The sequence below is a fragment of the Gallus gallus genome, chromosome 28 (genome assembly GCF_016699485.2).
Source record: "Gallus gallus isolate bGalGal1 chromosome 28, bGalGal1.mat.broiler.GRCg7b, whole genome shotgun sequence".
NCBI lineage: Eukaryota > Metazoa > Chordata > Aves > Galliformes > Phasianidae > Gallus > Gallus gallus.
In genome coordinates this window covers 2,235,986-2,261,560 of record NC_052559.1, presented here as the reverse complement: position 1 = coordinate 2,261,560, position 25,575 = coordinate 2,235,986, and the positions used below count along the sequence as shown (strand labels likewise).

At 48.3% G+C, this 25,575-nt stretch overlaps 1 protein-coding gene across 3 annotated transcripts; it reads right to left on the bottom strand.

Annotated features, from left to right (window-relative positions):
- Positions 1-3,254: 3,254 nt before the first annotated feature.
- ZAP70 (zeta chain of T cell receptor associated protein kinase) lies at positions 3,255-24,532 on the bottom strand. 3 transcript variants are annotated; one of them, XM_040653532.2, is made up of 13 exons: positions 24,336-24,532; positions 11,868-12,343; positions 10,272-10,432; positions 9,664-9,802; positions 8,428-8,506; positions 8,119-8,159; positions 7,324-7,372; positions 6,464-6,644; positions 5,742-5,948; positions 5,270-5,462; positions 4,809-4,949; positions 4,266-4,378; positions 3,255-3,928 (listed from the first exon to the last, which is right to left on the bottom strand). In XM_040653532.2, exons 2-13 carry the CDS (start codon positions 12,267-12,269, stop codon positions 3,805-3,807), a joined length of 1,830 nt encoding a protein of 609 aa, XP_040509466.1. In that variant the 5' UTR covers positions 12,270-12,343; positions 24,336-24,532; the 3' UTR covers positions 3,255-3,804. The 3 variants fall into 3 exon arrangements, with proteins under 3 accessions (XP_040509466.1, NP_001308485.1, XP_046760529.1); NM_001321556.2 differs by having other exon boundaries at positions 11,868-12,322; XM_046904573.1 differs by having other exon boundaries at positions 11,868-12,322; positions 13,137-24,442.
- Between the last annotated feature and the right edge of the window lie 1,043 nt (positions 24,533-25,575).

Here is a 25,575-nt window from a genome sequence, read left to right as displayed (position 1 = left end):
ACACTTTGTCCACCTTAGCATAGAAACCATGTAATTTCAGCACCTGCACAGAAGTAGGACCAAAACATCCTTGTGCATGGGATGTCTGTGTGTATTTGTACACATGTTTGGACGTGGGTTGGTGAAAATTGTGGCATAAGCAAACAGTTGCACTGATGGAGGTCTTAGACTTAAACCTGGCATCAAAGTTGATAAGCAAAGACCACACACTTGGTCCTTTCAAACCATTGGTTAAGTCAGTTTGCTTATGGGTCTTTCCTATTGGAGCCTTAGGACCTGCCCCTGCTGTCACTTCCCACATGTGTCCTTGCTGTGCTTCTTGCTTGCAAATAAAAGCATTGCATTCAGTAAGACTCGCTGCAATAGAGCACAATATGTGCAAACTGCAAATGGCTGAGGCAAATCCACAAGGTGTTAGGTTGTGTATTTCTGGAAAGCACTGCTCCGGGGAAGAAAAAAGGCAGAAAAACAGCCTAAGAAACAGAGATAGATGGCCACACACCTTGCCATGCCTAGAGAGGATTTCCTATTCATTCTAGGTCTGGGGTTCTTGATTGCATGTCATTCCAGCCTATTTCCCAAAATGCACCAAATCATAGCCAAAATCAATTTCTGGTGTTTGTTGAGGATGGCGTGGCATGTTGATACTGGGGAGGGAGCTGATTCTTGCCTGCCTGTTACACCACATCCCTTTTTATTTTATTTACACCATGCCAAAGGATGTGGCAACTGCCACCTGTCTGACATGGCCATGCTTTACACCCACACCACACTCGTTTGCCCCGGGAGCAAATGAGTTGGAAGGAAATTTTCCTTCAGAAGACTTTTCCATCCGAAAATGCTGATTAGACTGAATTGAAATGTTCCGTGGAAAGGTTTCGATTCCGTCAAAGCTTTTAGTGGAAATAACTGAGCCTTGGCCAGGCTGTCTGACGGGCGAGCCTGCCTTGCCTGCTGCCAGCTCACCCGTCTGCCTATGGATCATTGGCCTTTTGGCACTCTGGCTGCAGGACTTCCCGGCCAACGGGCTTCTGGAGGCCAAGGCACCAGCCCGGTGTTGGCTCTTGCCATGCTCCCTGCATGGGGCAGCACTGTAACCATGAGCTCCCTCACCTCTGGAGTTGGAATTTTGATTCTGAAAGCCTCTCTCGATTCCTTCCTTGTGATTTTTTTTCTTTTTCTTTTTTTTTACCTTTTGTATCCCAAAATACATTAGTGGGTTTTCTTCCCCATTTTGCCCTTCCTGCTCACAACCTTGGCATTCACACCCGTGACATGACATTAAAGTCCCTCTGCAGAGTTGTGCCTGCACCTACAAGTATTAGGAAGAGCACAACCATGCTCTGAATGATGGGAGTGTTTGGGAGGACTCTTGGGTTGGTTTGCTGGAACAATGCTTTGTTAAAACCTAATGCAGACAACCTGCATTCCTCTTGTCCATGAAGAACATCTATTTTTCATGTAGTTTTTCAGCTTGCCTCTTTTTTCCTCACGTGCAATGGGGTTGATAGTAAAAGACCGCAGTAACACTTGGCTACTTCTGGTCTGCTGTATATAGATGTGTGTGGTGGCACTCTGTGCTGGGGCATTATGGCTTGTTCAGCTTCTCTGCTGGTTGTGTTAGTCACGTAGTTGTCATGACACTGAACAAAATGAAAAAGCCTAGACAGCCAAAAGAGATAGAAAGGTGCGTGCATGCTGGTGATCTCAGTGCAATTGATAAATATTCACGTACTGGTGATAAGATATGTTGGAATGCAATAGATCTGCACTGACGGTGTGATAGATTGCCAGATGGTGTTGATCAGATGTGAGCATCAATGGTTTATCATGTCCCCCCTTATCACCACGGGTGTTGAAGTTAGAAGATGTTCCACCCTTCCCTTGTGAGATGGAGAACGTGAGAATTAGAAAGAGTTTTAAAGAATAATGTGAAGTCAAGAGTAAAAACAAGGGGAACAGGGGGAATTGAGGTAAGGAGTGAGGGAGTGGTCAGCAAGAGAAGAGAATTTGAGGAAATTCATGGAGAACAGAATCAACCGTAGAGCACTGAACTCACTCTGTGCTAACTTCAGCCTGACTTTATCTCACCAGTGACTCAGCCCTTGCTCACACACTTTGAGGTCAGCAGGTTTCAGTATTTTCAGTGGGCGAGGAGAGATGGCAGAGCTGGATGCATCTGGGCTGGGGATGGGGAAGGAGGGGGGCTGTCCTGGTTTGCAGGGCCAGTGCACTGTGAGACCTACAGATGTAGTGGTTTGCAAATAGAAAGAACATCGGACCTTTGTTCCTACTTTCTCTGGGAGGAAAACGTGACACAGAAGATAATTTTTTTCCTATCTCTGCTGCTCACTGAGCCAACATGAACAGCCACTTTCTCTTCTGATGTCTCTTTTCCCCTCTGTTGGCAAAGATAAGTTGTCTGTAGTTCTCAAGCATATAGGACAAGCTAATGGGCTTGAGAGAGAAAATGCTTTAGTGTGTGAGTAGTTCCTGTCACTGGAGGCTGTAGCCTAGGCAAAGAGAGGGGAACATTTTGGTTTTCATCAGACTGAGGTTCTCTGACAGTTCTGAGGCTGTACCAAGGGGATAATTCAGGTCTCATACCTGAACGGTCGCCTTCCGATCAAATCCACCTCCCCTTCAGGTTTAGATAAGGGCTGTGCCCCCAAAGAGCTGTTTGTTTTACCTTGTGGACAAGGTATGCTGTGTGAGTTACTGTGTGGCTTTCAGATACCAGAAGATGCTGAGAGATAAGCATTTATTTTTGCTGTATCTCAGAGCTCTGATCTCCTCCTTCCTCCGCTTCCCCTGCCTTCTCAACACTGCAAACCACACCTCACCAGCATGGGTCATACACTGCACCCAGGGCAGGGGTAGAACAGTGTGAGCCTTGATAGAAAGATAGATAGATTGATCGATAGATAGATAGATAGATAGATAGATAGACAGGCAGACAGACAGACAGACTGAGATATGGATGGATGGATGGATGGATGGATGGATGGATGGATGGATGGATGGATGGATGGATGGATGGATGAATTTCCACAGTGGACTCAGCTGAGCAGCTCTTTGTGCAGGAAAGCTCCAGCTCTGCCCTGAAGCCAACCAAGGGTGACGAGGGTGGTGACTCTGCAGGCATATGGAGAGCATCAGAGAGGGAAACCCTGCCTTGCTGGAGGGGAATGACAATTTTCAGCTTGAAGCAGCTGCATATATTTACAACAGTTCAACAGTCTGAGACATAGGGATGCTAAAAAATATAGTTTATTTATAGAGTTACCAAAACGCTCATTTCAGTAGCACAGAGGCAGTCAGGGCCCAGGGGGCAAGCAACAGATGTTTGGGGTTTTGTTGTATGAAGAGCCTTAACCACTGTAGGGATGAAGACACCATGCCCTGTGCTGAGCAGGTTCCCAGCACAAGAATTGTTTTCTGAGGGACTGGGAGAAATTAAGGTCTGCTGGAGCCAGCACAGTTCATCCCCAGTAAGCCTGGTTGGCATTAAGCTATGATACTGGGATATGGTTTTGGAAGTGGGTAGGAAGGAACTACAATGCTGTCCTGTACTGTCGTGTGCGGGTCAGGTTGGAGGTGTAAACCATGGCTGGCAGCTGGGAGACACAGAGCGCAGATGAGTGCTCTCCTCTGCTGTCTGCTGGCAGCATTAACTCCTGGCTTCTTAGTTCTGGAGTGAAAAAAACCCGACCATATAAAAAATTAAAGTCAAAGTTTGCAAAGAGCCTTTCCAGGTCTTGTGCAGGAAGTCCAGGGTGTGTGTTGAGGGGCAGATAGGGAAACTCAGGGAAAAGCTGCTTTTGACTTGTCCTCTGCCTTTGGACCATTTTCTGTCTTGGTGGCAATGCTGTAGTAGTAGGTGCGGATTGTGTTTTCCACTGAAAAAAATCCTGGGCGCTCTTCCCAACTGCAAGGGCAGAAAGGAACAAATAAGAGCCAACAGAAAGGACAGAAGTGGGCTGACCCAATGGAGAAGGTAGCAGGCGCTGAATAATCTGGGGGGAACAGCACAAGCTGCAACAGGGCTATGGAGAGAAGCTGAGACCTTTCTAGGATGAGAAGTGCAGAGGCAGAGAGGCTCTGAGATCTTCCAGGGTTGGTACAGGCAAATGAAGAGGAACCATAAGCAAGGAGTAGATGCATTCTATGTGCCATGGATATGGGAATGAGACAAAGGCAGGAGACAACATTCATTCGTATTGTCCTGATGAGCCAGCAGAGAAATGAGCAAGGGAAGCCCTTACCTGTAGGTCCAGCATTGCATCATGAGGGCATAAATCTCTGCTGGGCACTCAGTGGGACAGTCCATGCGCTTCCCTTGCTCTATGAAACTGATGACCTCTGGGCCTTTCATTTTCTAGGAGAGGATCAAGTGGGAAAATGTTTTAGTGTTTTTGGAGCTAGCAACAGGCTCAGTAAAGGCAGATCTGTGCTGGTAATGCTCTGGGTCCATGCACAGCACACCCCATATAGTCACCATCTTTGGGTGTCTCATCCCAAGCCCAAACTGAGCAGTGTCTGAGCAACTGATATTTCAGCTCTGCAAGCAGTTGGAAGGATCAAAGAGAAGATCTGCTTTGATTCAGACCCAAATGTTTTGTTTCCCATTTCCTCTCCCTTATGTGAACACAAAGCTGCAGGGTCCAAGCAATCCAATTTGTGCCTTCCACAAAGTGGAAGTGAGCCTGTCTGCTTCCCCGTCTGTTCAACGGCGGTAAAAGCTCAAGGGAATGGAAACTGAGTGGGAATCCAGACTGTGGCATTCACCCATGATGGACCCTCCTCACCTTGTATGGTTTCTGCCCATAGCTGAAGGCCTCCCACATGGTCACACCGTAGCTCCATACATCACTCTTGCTGGAGAACTTGTGATAAAGGATGCACTCTGGCGCGTACCATTTCAAAGGCCACTTTCCTGCTGTCCTGGCCTACAGCAAAGCAAAGAGGAACATTTGCTCCCTGAGATACAGATTGCTCCGATTTGAACCTGAATTTTACTTTGCTACATGTTTGTGTTAAATGCAATCCTACACTGCAGAAAAATTGCCCCCATCTGCATTTCTTCCTCATCTCCTGGATCCTTGCAAAGCCCCTTTTAATGCCACAGCATTGGGACTGGACAGAACGTGATGTGGTTGTGCAGCAGGGCTCCTGGGAAGAGCCCAGAGCCTCAGCTTCTGGGGATCTCAGCCTGCAGCCTGGAGGCCTCCTGCTGGCTATTTCCATCTTTTGCTCTGCTTACACTTACCTTGTAATAGCTGTCATCAGCACCGAGAGCCTTTGAGAGGCCAAAGTCACTGATCTTGGCATAATGCTGATTGACCAGCAGGACATTTCTTGCTGCCAAGTCCCTGTGGACAAAGTTTTTTTCTTCCAAGTACTTCATCCCCATGGATACTTGATGCATCAGCTCCACAATATTGCTGACTGTAATCTCGTCTCTGGGGAGGATGGAAAGACAATGCAGTAATAAAACTGCCAGACAACAAGGACCTGTCATTAATCTATACAACATAGTCCCCTCTAAGCTTTCCAGCTACAAAAGGCAATGAACAAGGACATCTATGATCTATAAGCATCACCCCCCCTAATAGCTTGCATTAAAAGGAATCTCTTTTTGCTATTATCACCCTCCCTTTCCCTACAAAGTCAGACTCCCCTGACAGCAATGAGTTTGATGAGAAATGCAGAGAATCCGCTGTGTTTTATTCAGTACTCACTTCTTGGAAGACAAGAACTTGTTGAGTGGTCCACCAGAAGCCATCTCCATCACGAGCATCAGGGACTCTGCCTCACAGACCCCAATCATGCGGACGATGTACGGGTTGTCCAGCTGGTGCATGATCTGAGCTTCCGTCATCATTTCATCCCTCACTGTTTTCTCATTGTTGCTCTTCAGCACCTTAATGGCCACATCGATCTGCTTCCTGCACAGGGTACAAGAGGAACACACACATGGATGAATTAAACAGCTGCGGGATTCATGTAATATTTGCCACTTGTAGGTCTGAAGGCTTCTCACACGGTGATATCTGAATCGCTGCTGCCATTTTTCAAGGGGGATCTCAAGCACAAAGCCATCTTTGTGGGCTCACAGAGAACCAGAGGAAGGATTGCACATTGAATCAGCTCCATTCCTTTGACCAGATGTGGGCCAAGATGACCTCAGAAGCATGGACTTGCTCCTCTTAGCCCAGCAAATGCCTCCAGAAGTGGCAGTCCCATGCCTGGGAGCACGCAATGCATATTACACTCTCAGGACACTTGGGCTGTCATTGAAAGTCCTGGGAAGGCCACCACTGACCTTCCAAAGTCTCTCATATACCCCCCATTATCACTCTGGGGTCTCTTTGAGTAGTAACTGGATGGCAGGGGACACCTCTGAGCTCAGTCTGGAGCACCCCCTTCTTTCTCCCTGGGCATCTCACAGGGCAGCACTCACTTTCTCATTTTGTAGACTCCTTTCTTGACGCAGCCAAAGTTTCCTGCTCCCAATTCCACTTCATCGATCATCAGGTGGTCCCTCTTCAGGAAGAGTTTCTTATCCTTCAGTTCCTCGGGGTCACTGTATGGGCTCTCATAAACACTGGTGTCCATGGGTAGCACACGTGACTTCCCTGCAGCTTTCATAGAGATACAGTTGTTTGTAGTTGTAAACGATGTACTGTTCTCTGCCCCTCTCTCCTTTGCTGTTTGGATTTTCTCCTCCCTCCCCGGCCAATTCTCCTGCATTCAAGCTTTCCTCCTGGGCATCTCCCTTCCTCTCACAGTCCATGGCCTCACTGAGTTAAAATAGAGGACCTGGGATGGAGAGAAATTTTGGAGCACTCCCATTCCACAGGTTCCTGCAGGTCCCAGACACATAGAATCATGAAGGCTGGAAAAGACCTCTCAGATCATCCAGTCCAACCATCCACCTACCACCAGTATGGCCCACCAACCCATGACCCTGAGTACCACATCTACACACTTCCTAAACACCTCCAGGGTCAATGACTCCACCTCCTCCCTGGGCAGCCTGCACCAACACATTACCACTCTTTTGGGTGCTTAACTTTACCCCACTGAAATCTAACTGAACACACTGAGAATTTAGTAGGCAGAAGAGGGGGAATGGAACAGGACTTTGCTGGCTATTGGATGCAGGCAAACAGTTCTGCAATATTCTTGGTTCAGCACCCTCAAGTGAGTGGGATGCTCTTGGGTTCCCTTGTAGAAAAGAGGCTTTGCAGCACAGCTTCTTGACCAGAAAGTGATACAAATGGGAACTTCTACAGCTTGAGGGCTTTCAGAGATGCTCACCTACAGGTTCCGGTGTGTATCCATCTGCATTGAGAGGCCCAAGGTTTTTCTGGAAAAGAAACAGTGATAAAGTGGACAAAGCAGCCAGGGGAAACTCTTTTAATTTGAAATGGGAGATGTGAGGGACAGGGAGCCTCTGCAGTCCAACAGAGGCCCAGCTGGTGGTTTCCACTGTAAGGTGCAGTGCTGGGCACAAGGAATGGCCTGGCATTGAGCTGATCTTGTCCTGGCTGGCATGAACCCTGTGCAGCTCTGCAGCCTCAGAGCTGTTACTGCTTTATGGTACAACTCATCCAGCACAGCTCTGAGATTGTGAAAGCTCTTTGACAAGCTGGGTACATGCTCAGCCCTTTATTTAGGCTCTGCTGGGCTCTCACACAGCCCAAACTTGCTGGTTTCAGCACAGCTGGGCACTGAGCACGAACGTTCCCCAGGGCTGGGGATGCAGAGAGAGCACAAAGATGTGGCCCATGGCCAGCAGTGGGGCTGAGCATTCCCAGAACCCAATCACACCTCCCTCACTCCTGTCTGGCAAGGAGGGCAGGGGGAGATGTCTCCCCAAGGACAGCCCTGAGTGTTGCAAGGAGCACAGCAAGAATGGAAACCATTCTTGGCACTGATGGTAGCTATGCCCAGCTATTCCTTGTCCCCATCCAAGCTGGAAAGGAGACAGCATTGCAGCCGGCCTTAATATATTCCAGTTGAGTTGTTGCCTTTTAAAGAAGAGCACATTTTGATCCATTCAAAATGCCACTAAATGAGGTACCAATAAAACAGAGTCTCCCCACAACTTACGCTCACGGAGGGGTGGGTCGGTGGAGCCGGTGCTGCAGAGGCTGTGGATTGGGAGAGAGGAGTTGTTAGTGAAAGTCTGCTTACACCCCAAGCAGGAACACAGCATCAGCCCACGGAGGATCCGATCCCTCCCACACAAAAGTCCCTTTCTACCTCTTTAACCATAATGGATGTAGAAATGTGCATGGATGTGGGCACTGTTCCCAGCCCTCTGGAGACCTCAGGAGTCCCACAGACAGGATATGAAGTGATGCTTGTGACACCTGGGACAAGTGACCGAGGCCAAAGTTGGCACTGGCACCAGCTCACCTGCCATGCTGGGGTTGGGGCAGCTTTCCCTCAGGTAGAAAATCAGCCCGTCTGGTTTGAGCTTCAAATATTCCACCAGCTGATAAAGGAATTGGGGAGAAAAGAGATTAATGCAAACAGAAAACCATCTCCTCCTTTGCAGGCAACACGTGTGGTTCATCATCATGATTTCTCTCAGATTTATGGCAACCAGGGACTCAGTTATTTCTTCCTCCTCTTTCTATCTGTGCACTCAGGGAACTCCTACAGCGTTTGCATCTGGGTGTGTGCCAGAGCTGGGAAGAGTTTGGGAAGCTAGATAAGCCCCAGAGAAAGACAAAGGGAAAAGCTTTAGTAGTACGGCTGGGTAGGGCATTCTCAGTGCAATGTCACTGTTGACACAGCCGGAAGGGACTGTAAGTCTGATAAAGTCTGAAAGGAACCTTTGGCTTTCCCAGCAGAACCCCAGCATTCACTTTCTGGATCCCAGGCACTTTTCCACTGCAGCACCCTCTGGTTCCAACACAGTGGGGGTCTCACCTTAGCTGGAGACCACCACCCCAGCCCCAGCCACCAGAGCACAGGGGACCAGACTTTCTCTTCCTGTCCTGCGTGGCTCAGATTTCATTCCAAATTAGGAGCCTGGCACAGTTCTGTTTCCATAAAAAAAAAAAGAAATGCCCCGAAGTCTTTGCTTTCTTTCAAATTCAGAGTGAAAACAGCCCTGGGAATTTGAAAAATTCAGCAGAACAGTTACAGTCTGCAAACTGACCTCCCCAGGAAGAAGTGGTTCATTCCTTTCCTGGAGCAGCCCCAGGAGTTGGACTCAGTTATCCTTTAAGGGTCCCTTCCAACACAGGCTATTCTGTGATTTATTGGGCTGTGGTGTGCCCACAGTGAGCCAGGATGGGGGTTGGTACCTGGGCTTCAGGCACTTGTCACATCCGCTAAAACCCAGCCCCCTCCTCATAGGTGGGGTATCACAGCCATCTCCTGTCTGCAGACAGCCCCTGTGGGGTGACAGGATGTGTCTCCTGGCACTTGGCTCTGCGGTCATGTCAGGGTTTTGGGAGCTGTCTCAAGACTTATGGGCCTCCCAGGTCTTTGTGTGCAAGATCTTAAAGACCTTCCAAGCTCTCAGTGTCTTTAAGGCTCCAGATGGCCTTTCCTTCCCCCCAAGGCATGGGCAGATGTAGCAAGGGAGAAGTGCCTTTGCTTTGCTAGGACAGCAGTGCTCATCAACTCCCAGCACCGTACCTGCCAGAGCGTGTCGAACTTGGTTCCCTCGGGGATGGAGTACTTGCCAGACTTGTCCTGGTCGATCCGATAGTGATAAACTGTTTTGCCATAGACAAGGGACAGAGCGTAAGCGCCGTTTTCCTTTTTGTCTCTCAGCCTGGTGGGAAGAAGAACTATTAAAAGCAACTCGAGGTTTTGCCCTGCGAATTAGCATGGCTGCAGTGGTGACTGGCTATTTCTTTCTCCAACTCATTAGGGAGATAATTAAATTAAGGGCTGTCTCACCTCTGCAGAGACATGTTATTCTACAGAGCCTCAATTTCACTGATAAACGTCCTTGTCTACTGAACCTTTTATCTGACATCACCCAATGCATTAATTAATAACCATGCTTCGTGCGGACAATAAAGCTCCAAACTGGATTCATGAAGGCCAGACACTTCTTGGTAGATAACAGATGTGGAGTGTCAGACCCTGAATTTGAAAGATCCGTAACAACAGTCTGACCATACCCAACCAAACCTCTCAGGAATGCTTACGTGAGACAAATAGCCAGAGGGCACTGGAAGTGGGGAAATGGTAGATAGAACAGGGATGACAGCATCTGCCAGGGTTTGTGTACTCACAGGAATTTCCCATCGGGTTGTGCCCCGGAGTAGAGCCTCCGCTCAGCTTCATCCCGGGCAATGTTGCCATGGTACCAGGGCATCCTCTCATGGGCTGTGGTGGCAATGAGCTTCTCCACCTGCGGGGCCTGGCTTATAATGGCCTGTTCAAGGGCATCCCCCTGGAAGAGAGAGAGAAGTGAGGCATGGCTCCAGCACATCTTGGAGTGATGTCACAAGAAACTTGGATGGTCCCGTAACTGAAGCACCAATGGCTTTAATCATGCCTGAAGCACAGCTGGATAGAATTTTGTTATTCTGTGTATCACTATTACTCACTTATCTAAATTGCTTTCTCCTCTTAAACGCATCTGATGCCCATTTATTTGCTGGTGAGGGAACGAGAGGTAATGGCCTCAATTGCTGCAGGGGAGGTTCGAGTTGGATATTATGAACAATTTCTTCTCAAAAAGGGTGATGATATATTGGCCAGGGAAGTGGTGAAGTCACCATCCCTGGAGGTGTCCAAGAATCGTGGAGATGTGGCACTGAGAGACATGGTTAATGGGCATGGTGAGATGGGTTTAGATTGGGCTTGATCTTAGAGATCTTTTCCAACCTTAATAATTCTATGATTTTAAGAGAGAAGCCACCATGTTTGTGTGGGGGATCTGACATCAGCTTCACTGATGCCTTCCCATTCTGTGTTCCTGGAGGACCAGGACCCCTTCCCTTGCTGCCTGCTGTCCCCGGGCAGTACAGCTTACCAAGGGCAGCGCAGTCTGGAAATCAATGTGTGTTACTGTAAATGAGTTCTATCAGCTCTACACTTTATAAGGAGCTGCAGGTTTTCATTTGCCAGTAGGTGGCAATGTCCTTTGTGTTATTTACCAGCGGTCACAGTTCAGCTTCACGGAGAAACCCTATTGAAGGTCTCATTCTGACAAACACCTCCAGTCTAAAATGGGTCACTTTTAGAGATCTTTAGCAGAAAGGCTCCCTGAGGAGAATGCCTGAGCCGTCTGTCTGCAAAGGACTTGGAAGTGATGGAACAGCCACTGTGGAGGTGACAACGGGGAGAAAAAACTCTTTACAAGGCAGCTACTATGGCTATCCACAGAGTTTTGCTTAGTCTATCTACATTATGCGTATTCCTGTGTACAACCAACCATAGCAATCTCTCTGTAGCTGTTTTTAAGTTTAAATAATAGGCAGACTAGGTGGTACTCAGTGCCTCAGGCTCATAGGCAAAGCCTCCAAGGACTCTGAAGAGCAAGGAAAACCTGAGCAAGAGTTTTGAGCCTGGTTCCATCAAGACATTATGGAGGCACTGATGAGGGTCTGACTACAAAGAGCGTCCTATGTGCTGCGGAGGAGCAAATGGCACATGGAGAAATGCTTATAGAGTAGCTGGTGACTTCAGCATCCAACACCAAGCAACTGAGATATCAGACTGCTTTCAGTGCCTGCAGCCACAGAGGAGAAAGAGCTGGCAGTACCATGATGTGACAGAAGAGGAGGAAGATAGTGATAGAGGAGGTGAGGATGGGAGGTGGCAGTAAGCCCCAGAGATTGCTCCTTGCACAGCCCCATGGCGCTGTTGGCCATGGCCGTTACCTCCAGTCTCCATGTCTGCCGGACATACTCGCGCACCATGTTGTCCCTCATGCTATCAAAGACCCCCGGCTGGGGCTCCACGCCGCTGGGGCGGTTGCAGGGTTTGCGGAGGGTACAGCAGAGCCCATCAGCATCCTTGGAGTAAAACTCACAAAGTTCCTCGGGCCCGCAGTGTGCTTTGCCACCCGCGATGGCGTAGGTTCCGTTCATCTGGCGCTCGATGGCATAATGATAGAACTGCAGGTTGCACACCATGGAAAGGACGTAGCCCCCCAGGCTGCGCAGGCACTGCCGCAGCAGGAACAGCCCGTCCGACATGCCAGCCAGCTTCAGGTACTCCTCAGCCTCCGACCTGGCAATGCTGCCATAGTAGAAGGGCAGGTGAGCGGCAGCATCCGGCATTGCTGCACACGTTGGGACTGCCCGGCTCGGCTCACACGCTACTGGTGCTTAATCTGCAAGACAGAACCAAATTTCTGCATTGATTTAATCTTTCAAAAATGGTTAAGTGGGATTCAAACACGTTTGTTCAGCCTTTAGGGTCACTTCGAACATCGCTTGCGTGGGTGCATTCATATTTCTGCCCAGAGAATCCGACAGAGCTAGAAAGTGTAGGCAGAAATACACCTGATTTTCATCTAGTTCAAGCAGAGGATGCACCAAATCCTACAATGAATTGCTCCAGTCACAAATTGCCTTCACTGTTAAAAATGTGCTCCTTACATCCATCCCAATGTTATTAGCTTTTACTTCCTCTTTTCCCTCTGGCACTGTTCACAGTAAAAGGAAATTCCTTCTCTGAATAAATTAGTTTTGCTGTAAGAGCCCATTAGGCCAAAATCTTAAATAAATTAAGATCAAAACATCTCATGTTTTAATCTTTACGTCTAAAGAACATGCAGATATACAATTACACCAAACACAGCAAAAGAAAGTAAAGACAAACCCAAGTGCTTCTAGGCAGACATTACCCAACAGTTGACAGTGAGGAGGAGAAGCCTTCCTCCAATGGTCCCTTGATAAATTGTATGGATTTTTTCCTCCAATATCTGATTCTGGCTGATTTCTGAATTCGGTCAATACTCTGATTGCAATTTCTATAAGTTCCTATTTCTACATCTTGCACGTGCTCCAGAGAAAGCTGGAGCTCAGAAGTGGCCGACCATCATTGCAAAGCAAGTTCAATCCCCCACTCTCCATCAGGCTGAAATGTGCAAGCATTACTGGAGATCCCTGCACAGAACAGCCTACAAGCAGAAGCAAACCTACCACTATGCTGCTTCAGTGAGGCTTCTCGGTGAAAGCGCAGTGAGAAATGGCACTTCATTGACTGAGTCACTGCAGAGCCCCTTTCCCTGAGTTACTGGTTTTGTATCAAAACATCTAAAATCACCCACGTTGATTAACGGAAATCCTACGACGTTTACAGGGTCTCATTTGTTCCTTGGAGCCTAATCTTCAGTTTTGTCATTATGCAGATGCTGACCCCAAAAAGGCCAGAGTGAGAGAATCATAGAATCGTTAAGGTTGGAAAAGACCACTAAGAGCATCTTAGTGCAACCATCAGCCCATCCTCACCATGCCCACTAACCATGCCAGTCATGGTGTCCCTCCGCATTTCCCACAAATGCATCACTCATGTTTAGAGTAAAGGGAACCCATCCCGTTGGCCAATTCTCTGGTATTTACCCTGATTTTTCCCAGCATCACCCCCACTTCTGAACACGATGGGAAGAGTAATGCTGATCACTGGTCCCACTGTGCTGTTGCAGAAGCGGCTCTCAGGCTGGAGCTGTGCTTGGTTGGTCATCAGAATCACAGAAGCATAGAATGGTTGGGTTGGAAGGGATCTTAATGATCATCAAGCTCCAACCCCTTACTGAGAGCTGTGTGCCCCCCCCACCAGATCAGGCTACTCAGGGCCCCCTCCAAACTGGCCTTGGGCACCTCGAAGGATGGGGCATCCATAACTGGCTGCCTCTTGCCAGCTCTGGGCTCCCAAGGCTAGGGAAGGGTCTGATGTGTGCTCTGGTTTGGTAGGGATGGTGTAGGAGCTAGGAGGAAACCATTCTGCCCTGTGCACCTTGCTCTGCTCAGTGTTCAACAGACCCAATGGGGAATTGGCTTTATGGCAAGCAGACTCTTCTCTACCTATTTGTTTGTTGTTCTCATTAAGCCCAGAAGTGCCCCTCTGATGAGAACAGGAAGGGAGACCAGGCGCGGGGAGGAGGTGTTTCAGCTAAGGCAGGAAACCACAACAGGAAGCCGTCAGCAGCACTTGCAGCCTGCACGTGGAACAAGCATAAGGCCTGTCAGGCAGCTCAAGCAAGCCTAAGTTCTGAGTTCTGAAGCCCCTTTAATCAAAGTCAACAAGTGAAACAAAGTGGGATCTCAGCCGATCTGCCAGTATGAGACAGAAGGCAAACAAGAACACTCCATAGCTATAAACAGCAGTCAGTGCTTGGAGCTCATTGGAAATGCTCCAGGAAGCAAAGCAGCCCTGACGTTGGGTTCAGTAACCCCCAGTTCAGCTCCTCAGGTGGGAGCACTGGTGGTGGATTGAAGAGGAAGCATTGCAACTCCTGTTTTTGACTGCAGAGTAAGCTGATGAGTCACATTCACGAAGGAAGGAAGAGGAAGCACTGAGTGTGCGGTAGGAGGTTGACAGCCTTCTTCATGTGCTGCTAATTTCCACTCGCTACCTGGGATAAACAGTGATTAGGTAAAAGGCTGAGGCACCTAAACTCACTGGTTCCCTTCTCTGTAAAGTCTGGGACCAAAACATCACAGCAAATGGAACGTTTGAAAACTGTTCAATCAGCAGAATCCATTGATCATCACTGAGCTCCTACGAAGTTTCCAACTGCCTACACAGGCAGTTCGGTCACAAACAGAGTGTTTTTCTCTCCAAGCCCAGGGTTGGAGTCAGGAGAGCCTCGGGGAGATATCAGAGTGAAGGCAGGGATCAGAGCTTGGCTTGGGCTATGGAACCCCTTGGTTCCGGCCATGGAACCCCTTGGTTCAGGTCCTGGCACCCCTTCTGCATAACACTTGCTGCCACAGATGAACCATATAATCATTCCTGAAAACTATTCTATGTTCTCAGCCATGTGGGAAAGTCATCCCCTGAAGTCTGAGAGCAGATTGGTACCCTTGAACAGGATGATTTACAGCCCTAAGAGTGTCCAGGCTCTTTCTCCTACCCACACACCACCTCAGGGCTCCAGGGCATGGCTAAGCTCTCGCTCCAAGCTATGGCTCTGTTCCTTCACGTTGCCTCCAGGTGGACCTGAGCAACCCTGACACAACCTCAGCAGGCTCAAACAAACCTCCCACAACTTTCTTTTCCTGCAGTGTGAAGTGCAGGCAAAAATGAGAACTGATTTCATGTGTTGCTTTGCCAGACATGACAAACCAGTGCCTGGAGGAGGCGATGCAGGGCTTCCAAGCAGCAGGACCTGTTTTCTCCATCACCAGCTCTATCTTTGTCCCTCGGGCTGCAGCAGTGCAAATACTGAGTGCTCCTGGCTGGTACTTTGGGTGCTCAGCCCCTCGGGGCTGTGATAAGTCCATGTCTGCAAGTTGGTGTTATGACACGAGGAGGCACTGGTAAAAAAGAACGCCCACGTAAAAAAGTACAGTCTGCACACCACGATGCACAGGAAAGCCAGGCAGGAAGACTGCCAGACTTCCAAGACGCCAGTCAATCAAATCTACATGTAGCTGGCCACTCTCTTTTGAAGGGTTGAATGATGTCACAAGTGCAGAAGCTGCCTTTCGATGTCATTGTGAGTTGAGGGCTGGCTGTATGCAAGAGGATGGGCTGAGCTGCCTCCCATGTCATGGGACATGGTCTTTTCAATGCTAAATGACAATAGACTCAAACTAACTTTAATTCGACTCTAAATGCTTCACAATTTAAAGCAAAACCCTAAACTTGCTTTGGATTGTCCTGACCGTAGCCTTCTAATTGCTTGTGATTAATGTTCAGTTTTCATTTATGCATTCCATGGCAGCTCTTCCAAAGATTTCCTCATGAGCACTTACATTTCCTGGCTTCAGCTGCTTTCTGACCTCCCTGCTGCTGACTGCACACCCAAACCTCAGCCACCCAACCACGTGTTAACACTTGAGCTGTGTGTGAGTGGGAGCTGATGAAGCTCTGAGCCCATTTGTTTGCTCGCCCAAGCAAGGTGCCTAGTGCTTGTCATTGAAGATAGCAATCTCCTTTACTTGTCAGTGTGTGTTCCTGAATCAGTCCTACCTGAAATGGTTGTGTTGACAGAAATTGCATGGAAAAAGCTCCCTGCTGTTGCTGGAAGCCTGTTTTTTTTTTTTCCCCAAGGACCCCATCTGTTCTCACTGTTGAAGTGAGCATGTAAGCCCAACCTGCCCATCTCTGCCCATGGATCCCTGTCCATGTGCAGAAACTCTGCACGCCTCTGCTCCTTGAAGCAGAACGTGGGAGTCTTTTGGCCACAGAGAGAGCCCATAGTCCTTTCTGAAGGGAAAACATGCAATTCCACAGTGGTTCTCATGAGGCCCATGCAGGGGCTCAGCACTGCTGGGATGCTCCTGCTCCACATCTCCTTGCTGCTTTGCTTCACGTTGGCCCCTCTAAACCTGAGGCTGAGGGTGCCCATCCTCCTCAGAACAGGAGAAATGGTGCAGCAGTGCGTGGAGAATTGATGACACGCTTGTTTGGTGCAATCAGATGGCAGTAAAGGCCTGAGCTCATTCATATCCTGCTGGGGACTTGTTTTCCTTCTGTGGTTATTTGTCAGATGCTAATGAGCGGAAGCAATTTGCTCTTCTCTCCTTGAGAGCAGGAGATGGGGAGGGGGGGACCACCTGCCTGGGCCCAGTGGTTACAGCTATCTGCCTGCTTTGCTCCAGCTGTTACTTTAATGGCTGGGATTGCCTTGTTGTCTGGTGCCAGCCTGCTTCCTCCGAGCTTTTCACTGGTGGCTGTGAACCCACAGAATGCTGGGGCAGATGTTTCTGCAGTGCTGCACAACAGAAATCGGGCAGAGTGTGGTCCCCTGAGCCAAAACACAGTGAGAGTAACTTCGTTCTTATGACAGTTACCCATTTAGTTGAGCAAGGGGAGGGCGTTAGGAAAAGGCTCTGCACCCAAGCGTGGTGGGCATGCAGCAGGCTCCTCCTGGATGCTGGCGCTCTCAGCCATAGCGTTTGAATGGTGCCGTGTGGAGCTGGGAGTTGGATTTGATGATCACTTCCAGCTGGGGATGTTCTACAAGTTCTGCAGTAGGAAGCACCAATGGATCACTTAAAGGTGGTGGTCCTACTTCATGCATGAACTTGTTTTGTATTTATGTGTGGTCAGGCCTGTGGTGTATCACATGCTCTGACAGCTTCTACCTATCTCTTAGTGCTTTGCTTATGGAGTATGCACAGAAAGACAACCAAGCATGCGGATATCACTGTCTTTCTTGGTGCAGAGTGGCTGCTGTTTGCTTTGCACTGGGTGATTATTGGCCACAGGGTTGGTAATTAGTTCTGCCACTGACTATAGGAGTCTGGGCTCCTTTCCTAAAGAAAAGGGTATTGGTTCTTTATATTGTACTTCTCTTCCATTAAAAGATCCCTGAACAAGAGTTCATCATAGGTAGGACCTGGCAGACCCTGATAAACCAGAATGTCCAGAACCATATTAAAAGTGCTGCCTTTGATGAGGGTCACAGAAATCCAGTTAAGTGTGATGCTTTGCTTCAAGACAAGCTGACATTAATATTTTGTGGATATACAGTAGTGTGGACAGTCCCAGGTACCCTGGTACAAGGAAAAGGACAGCACTGCTATTCCCTTTAGTAGCTGGGTTAATGTAGGAACAATCCTGAGTTCTGGTCCCCACAAACGGGGGGACTCCCCCCCTTGGACCTCCTGATTTGCAGTAGCATCCTCTCCTATTCCAAATATGCCCATTAAGGAGCTTCTGTTGGGGCACAGGTGGGGTGCATGATCCGTGGGTAGGGGTTGGTGGCATAAAGCAGAGGAACGCTGCCCTAAGGCTACTTGTGCTCAGCTGTTGCGTGTGGATTTGCTTTGGAAGGCTGTGAACACCCTGCTGATCCTTTGTAGAGCCGCTGGAAACACTTCTGGCCCCCTGGACCCACTCATCCTGAACAGCTTTTAATTAGGTTCCAGCATGGTTAAACACAGTGCATTGTTTGCTGCCTGGTGTTGGTGAGTGCTCTGTGGTCTGATAACTCAGCTGTGGGTCAGTGTGTCTAAATGAATGATGTCAGGATGCCCTGAGGATGAGTGAGTGCAGCACCTGTCCCTGCATTTACCTGCCATGCAGGTGGAGCTGGAGCTGACAGCCAACCAGAAAGGGGTTGGGATTCCAGCACGGTTCTCTGTGGCATGTGAGCGTGCAGCCCTTGGCCTGAAAAGAGACAACTGTTCCTTATGCAGCTGTACTAGATTGGCTGCTGGGCTCCATACCCTATTCCTTTGCTCCTGGTGTTGGTGCTGGATCTCAGGTATTCTGGAGAGGGAGACAAGCTGTCTAGGGATACCTTGGGCAGCTCACCCACCTGCTGGTTAACCTTCCATGAGAGTTTCTCTCAGATGGGTTAAAACCTGCTGGTTCAGTGGAAATACATCTCATCTGATGCGTACAGAGATTAATGCTGAACTAGTTTCGGTTCCTTCATCTTTCTGCTTAATTTTGTATGAGCCAACAGTTACTGTATTTTCTCCCTACTGAGCTTTTGTTATTGGATCATTTGACATGGTAGATATTGCCAGGCTTCTGTTGGTCTTCTGTATTGCATTGGTCCATCCCAAACTACCTCGCTTCTGTCTATGATACAAGGCATCTTTTCTTTGGACAATACCTCTACACATAACCGTAATCTTGCTCTGTTTTATAGTCCTGCTCTGAAGCTGTCCCCAGAGCTCTCCAATCCCTGCCATCAGGGGAAGAAAAGGACAGGGATATGCAATTACTACTCAGGCAGGAGTGAGCAGGTTGTATTGCAGTGGTGTTGGTGCCCCGAACCTCAGGCAGGAGGAAGGCTGCCATGTGCTCGAGGTGCTCCATAACCCAGCCCCACAATGCTGACACAATAGTACCTTATGGAGATGACCTTCCCTAGCTCTGCTAGAGGGGATTTAGGCAGACAGAGTAAATATATCCAGCTCAGAACTTGGCTGAGACACCAAAGCGAACTGCCCTGTGCTTGCAGTAAGAGCCATGGGCTCTCAAATGGCCACGAGTCACTGTGGTTTCTCAATCCCATATTGAAAGGCCAGGCAAAGAGGTCCAGCAGCCAGTGTGGGCATGACCAAATGTGGGGCTTCGGGTGTTTGCCACAGGCACTGCTTTTGTGAGCAAAATATTCCTGTGAATAATTGGGTGGTGGGAAAGGGGTTGGAAGAGGGTTGGGTGCATTCATTGCTTCTCAGATGCACAAAGATGAGTTTTGTTTACGTGGAACAGATGAAAACCAAGGCCCTGCCAAACAAATGTTGTTGTTTTGCCAACAGCAAACAAATCAAACCGCAAACCCACCCATATGATTCAGTGCTGGTGGTGGACACCATCCTGGCACCTGCAAGCTGTGGATGGAGACAGCTTATTTCAGTATGTGTTTTGATACTAGAAGTGTTTGTAAACATTGCAAGCACAGGATGGAGCAAGTGAAGGGCCTGGCTGATGTGACTAATGAGTAGGAACTAATTATGTGTATTATATGTTGAACAGGTGTGACAGCAGGCAGGGAATGAGAGCAACCATCAAGCATCTGAAGAATATGATCATCTTTTGGAGTAAAAGCTTGTTTGGATGCACTGAAAAAGATGCTATGGGGATAATGAAGATGATAACCAGCCTTACTTTCTGCTCATTACTAAGAAACATTTCCTAATAGGATCCATCAGGATGTGGAACTGTATCTCCGGGGAGGATAGTGGAAGTCCCACTGCTACTCACTTAGCACTGACTGGGTCAGAAAAAGTACTACAGGGAACTATTGTCCATGGGCAGGAAGAAACTGGGATGAGCTAATAGGACTTTCCCATATCTAATTTCTGCAATTCTGAGTTCCATTTAGGGAAAGTTACGCTCTCAGTTTCTTTCTCTGGCCAATGTAACTTCTAGTCCAGCCAAAGCTCCATGGAATACTGAAAAACACTGAATGCAGAAACATTTTTTCTTCCACTGTTGACATTTTTGGGTGGTCTTTTGTTGAGCATCAGTGTCTGAAATGAGAACAGGTCCTCTGCTTGTTCACAGAGAAGGGCTACATGAAGAGTAGTTACTGCTGCCCTGCATTTCTATGTGAAATGGCTCAGTGATCAGCCACACTAAGGTGAAAAATAGCTCTTTCTTCATGATCTGGCAGACTCTTAGCTTTTGTCCTTTCTATGCTGTCAATGGAAAGTTGCATCCATCAACGGAAGGATGCATTAATGTCTGCCTGTGCTGTCCCTGCTGCTTACTGTGGGCAAGATGCACCATCTCCTTTAACTCTTCCACCAAGCAAACTAATGTTGAACGCTTGCAGCTGAAAATACAAACATCATCCCCTTTTCTTTGAGCACAGGACACTGCATTGAGCAGCAGAGGGTTAAGGCTGTCTTCTAGAAAGCTCTCTGGTCACTTCGCTTCTGCTTTACCCTCTTGCAGCCTCCCCTTGTCGGCTGAACATGCCAACTACTTCTGTTGTGGTCCGCCAGTAACCCATCAAAACAAATTCTTGAAGGAGAACATTGCGGTCCAAGGACGGGGCTTTGTGCTGCAGTGCCCTCCAGGATGCTGGCTCCCACCCAGCCATGGTGGGACAGGCTGGATGTTCCCATCCCGTGGTTGCTTGGGCACTGCTGGCAGAATTGTTGTTGCTGAGACCCACCCACCACGAACCAGGCTGCGAGACCAACAACAATTAGTTGCAAATAGGTTTTTCTTCTGCAATCCCAGCAGAGACGGAATGGAAAACCTTCCAGGTCCTGGGGAGTTGGGGCATTGGCAGCTGTGCAGGGCATGTCATGCCCTGCGTGGGTCTGGCTGAGTTCTCAGAATTGCCCGGTGCTGTTTAACCCTGCCCTGGTAACGTGAGTGCAGAGCTGCAGGTAGCACTGAACCCTCCTCAACTTCTGCCTGTGCCTCTGGCATCTACAGCCACCACACTCCTAGGGCCCTCCTCCAGGCTCCTGTCTGTCCCTGCATCAAAACTGCATTCCCTGGGGCAGCGCTTGCTGGCTCCTTGCACAGCACAGAGGCAGTCTGGGCTGTGTGTCTGTCTGCACTGCTTCTGGCTGTGGCAGGACTCTTGCTGACATCTGTCTGTCCTTTATACCTTGACATGATGACAGCTGTGGGAACCCTGAACATCTGATGCAGGATTTGGGGAGAGCTTCTTCCACTGACTTAGAGAAGTGCACGCAGTCTCATGCTGCTCCTTAGGGCTTTATAAAATGCTTCTGCAGTTGTTTAAAAATAGATGTAGTTACACTATGTAGTCACCTCTGCCTTTCAGCTCTGTGTGTGACAGATAATAATCTCAGATAAGACACCAGGGGGCTAGCCATACATGTACATCTATACCCATAATCTTCAGGATCAGCGTAAACAACTAAGAGGAAGAGGGTCATCATTCTCACCCAAAATATTGTGCTAGTTTTCCATCTACCCAGCAAATCTCAGCTTTTTAGATACCAATGTGGTCTGCTCCATGGCCATACTGGAATTTTTCTGACGGGATGGAAAAGAAGCAGATAGGAGCAGGATAGCAGATGAGCCATCTGTTCTTAGTTGACGCAACCCATCATGGCTTTCTTTACTGAATAGACTCTACTGAGGGATTATTTAGAAGATTTTTGGAAGCATAAATACTTTTCTTTTAAGGCTATAATGGATTTCAACACTCATCTAGGTGCACTGTTACTTGCTTATTTGCCAAAAAAATTGGCTGAGGGAGAATCTGGGCAGAAAGCAGTGGTGCTGTGCAACTCAGCTGCAGGATTTTCCCTCAGATGTGAGTATAAGATTTGAGTCAATAAATGATAGTTGACAGTTCTGATATTTCTTGAGGTTTGTCTCTATAGAATCACAGAATGGCACAGGTCCAACCATCATCCTGACCTGCCAAGTCCCATTGCTAAACCGTGCCCCTTAATGCTTTACCCACGCGTCCCTTGAACACCTCCAGGCATGGGGACTTCAGCACTTCCTTGGGCAACTCATTGCAGTGCTTGACCAGAAAAATAAAATAAAATGGCACCTCAGAACCTAACAGCCATCTCCAACTTGACAGCAAGGCTGGACTGAGCATTAAGTTGTTCTGAGCTTTGAAAGGCAAAAGATGAATCTCAGCTTGAAGGCTAATCTGCAGCCATGGGAGGAGCTCTGTAAGTGTTTTTTAGGAGGACTAAACATCCTTCAGACTGCAAGGGGTTACAAGATGGTAGTAAGAAATTCCTGAAGGAGAAATTCTGAAGAGGAAAATGAACACTTTTAGAAGCAGGGGAAGTTGACTTGGACTTCAATAACTCAGCTAGTTCTTGCAAAAGCACATCTGCACTGAAGTGTAGGTGTGTGTTTGCATGTGACCAGCAGGCATTTGGGCAAAGCGTGTGACTTGCAAGTGGTAATGGAAGTTTGCATTCACAATCACTCACTTCCTATGTGAAAAGGTCTATTCTGAGTGTTGAATTGCATCACTAGCAGGCAGCATGCTCTCTCTATTTTCCAAATACAGATCTGGGGCACAGAAAGTAAGGGGCTAGATCTGCATGAGGCTTTTCTGTTACTTTGGTAACTCTAAGGACTCTCTGTTCCAGTTATTTGAATAGGATTTGGGGATGTAGGGTTGTCTTAAGACCTCCCTCCCTTACAGTGGCTACAGCTCTCTGTTTGCCGGAGTCTGAAGAAAGCTGCCCATGTTCCCCATTACCACTGCTGTCTGCCCTCTGTTCTAGGCTATCTCCAGCCTGGGTCCCCCAGTCTCTGTTGTGCCCTTTCAGCCCCAGTCTTAACAGGGCCCTTCCTGTCACTTCTGGGGATTTTGTAAGCCTAATTTAGCATAATTCAGTGATCGAAATGCTTTGATCACTGGTGAGGAAAGGATGTGCTTCATGCATCTTTCTGTTCCTGGTCACGTTGCTCAGCTCAAACCCATAGAGTCTGAGTTGGGAATATTCATCTCAGTGTCCTTTGCCCTTGGTATAGTAGTGCTGCTGGTCCCCCTACTCAGGGCTTGTACAAGTCAAAGCTGCTGCCCTTTCTGACCTCTCAGAAGATAACTGCTCCACCTGTGTTTCCTGTACTGTTTGAGTGGGCTCAGGACCTGTACAAAGCCTGATGCTTCGTAGGCTTTCTGCTCCTTCTGAAGCCATCTGCTTTACAGGGCAGCACAGGAACTGCAGTGTCTGAGAGTTCTCAGAAAATCCTCTTTCTCGTTAAGCTTAATAGGAATCAGCTTTTTTAAAAAAAGCCATTAAGACCCACATGCCTTTATGGCTTTTCTAACACTGCTATGGCACCATCCATATCTGTGTAGGAAGCTGCATTCTTGGGAGCATCAGCAAGCTCTACAGGGACTTGGGTGAGGGAAAAGGGTGGGGAAAGGCTGACAAGACACAAATCATCAAGATATGAAGAAGCAGAACCTCAGTAGATCAGTTTGCTCACCCCCTGCCAGGCTACCTAATCCCTTCTCCAGTCTCCTCTGCAGTTCTGCCCATGTGATGGGTTTCCCACTCATCTCTGCAGCCTCTGTTCCACCGTCTAATAGATCTGCCCATTAGGAAATGTTTTCTGAGGCTTAATCTCAATTTTCCTTTGTTCTAGTTTATTCCATAACACCATGGACTGTACTTGAACTGATGGGGCTTGGAATTGTGCCTGTTTTCACAGCACAGAGCAGAGCTGTAACAGATGAGATGACAAAGAAATTAAGAGAAACAAATGTGAATTTGGTAGAAGCCTCTTTTCGGAATATACTTGCTGTTATAGTTTTCAGTAGGAAATCTCTGAAGCCCTTCTTGATTACTTGGAGCATTATCCAACAGGTGCCAAATACCCTCATTCTTCCCACATTGTTGCTTGGGCTCCCAGGCAGCAATGGACTTAAAGGGAAGCTTCCAGAGAAGACAAATTCTGATGTTTTATGTCCAGAGATTAAAGAAAGAGAAAGACTGGCCCCAATTTCTGGCCTGTAAGCTCCCATTTCACCTTATGATCTAAATACCCCGACACCAAAAAGGGAGCATGATGCCCCATAACACCGCGCTGGTCTTCTCAAGCAGCGATGGAGCAGTCGATAGAAGCATAGAGAAGCAGCACAACGAGTTCAGCTGGGCCTATTGACACCAGTGCTTCACAAGGTCTCCCATCTGCCACAAACCCAGCCACTACCAGGTGTGTGGAGCACTTCAGAGGCAAGGAGCAAAGCAGCCATGTTGTAGAACAGCTACCGACAGCGACAAAGAAGGTCTTACCTTCCTCGTGGGTGCGCAGAACGTCCCGTCAGGGGGTTGTTATGGTGGTTTTGAGGAAAGAAAGGAAAGGAGGGGAAAAACGTTCTTTGACGAGTGAGAAATGTGTCAGTTTTGGGATATAGGAGGGGAAAAGGCCGTCCCATCCAGCGAGCTGTCTGGCATTCGCTAACCTCCGTTTGCTGGTTTCTTTGAAATGTGACCTATTTCCTTGTTGCGCAGGAGAGGAAAGAAGAGAAAATAAAAGCCGTGTAACTCTACAGAGTGAAAGAGCACCGAGATCTCAGCACCAGGTCCTCAATGGAGGAACTCAGATCTGAGGAAGGTGGCAAAGAACTGTTTTTGTTTAAACAAATGTGTTGAGCAAAGACGTTGCCTGACAGCAAAGCTCTCCTCTTGCCCATTGAGCAGATGTTCCTTGGGATGCGAGCCTTGCACGGGGACATCTGCCATGCCATGCCCATTGGTTCTCAGCCTCTTGGAATGTTTCACATCTTTGGTGTGACGGTTTGTGATGGGTTCCAGAGGTTAGGTCCTCAACAAGAAGCCTCTCCTCATCTATTTTTCCTGCTCAGCTTTCTGCTCAACTCTTTGTAGTGTCAAAACAACCACTACACCAACAGCTAGGAACCATCCAACACAATCCAGCGTGCCTTTTTCTTGGAAGGGCTTTCAGCTGTTCCTCAAGGACATGTCTGCCTTTCCAGAAGGGAACGGTCTTTCATCACCACAGAGCTTGCTGCCACTTGACAGCTCCAAACCCTGGGTTAAGGGGTTTGGTGTCAGCTAATGGGTGACCGGGGAGAAAGGCCACCAAGCTGTGACTTCAGAGTGCTGATTGCAAAGAGGTTGGCCAAGGAAGTTGTGGATGCCCCATCCCTGCAGGCATTCAAGGCCAGGCTGGATGTGGCTCTGGGCAGCCTGGTCTGGTGGTTGGCAACCCTGCACATAGCAGAGGGTTGGAACTCGATGATCATTATGGTCCTTTTCAACCCAGGCCATTCTATGATTCTAAGAGGTTTGCCAACAGGACTGGTGGAGAATCCCAAGAAGGTCTCAGAAATCTGCAGTCTGGAAGTTGGGCATAGGGCTGTAATTATGGCAAGCTGAGCTCGCTGATGTTGAAGGTTTGGGAAAACCAGCTGCCACAACTGGGTTACACATGCAAAATGCAAGAGGTCCTCGAGCATTACATGACTGTACAGCAGTTCATGGATAAGTCTCCTTCAAAAGCCCCGTGTTT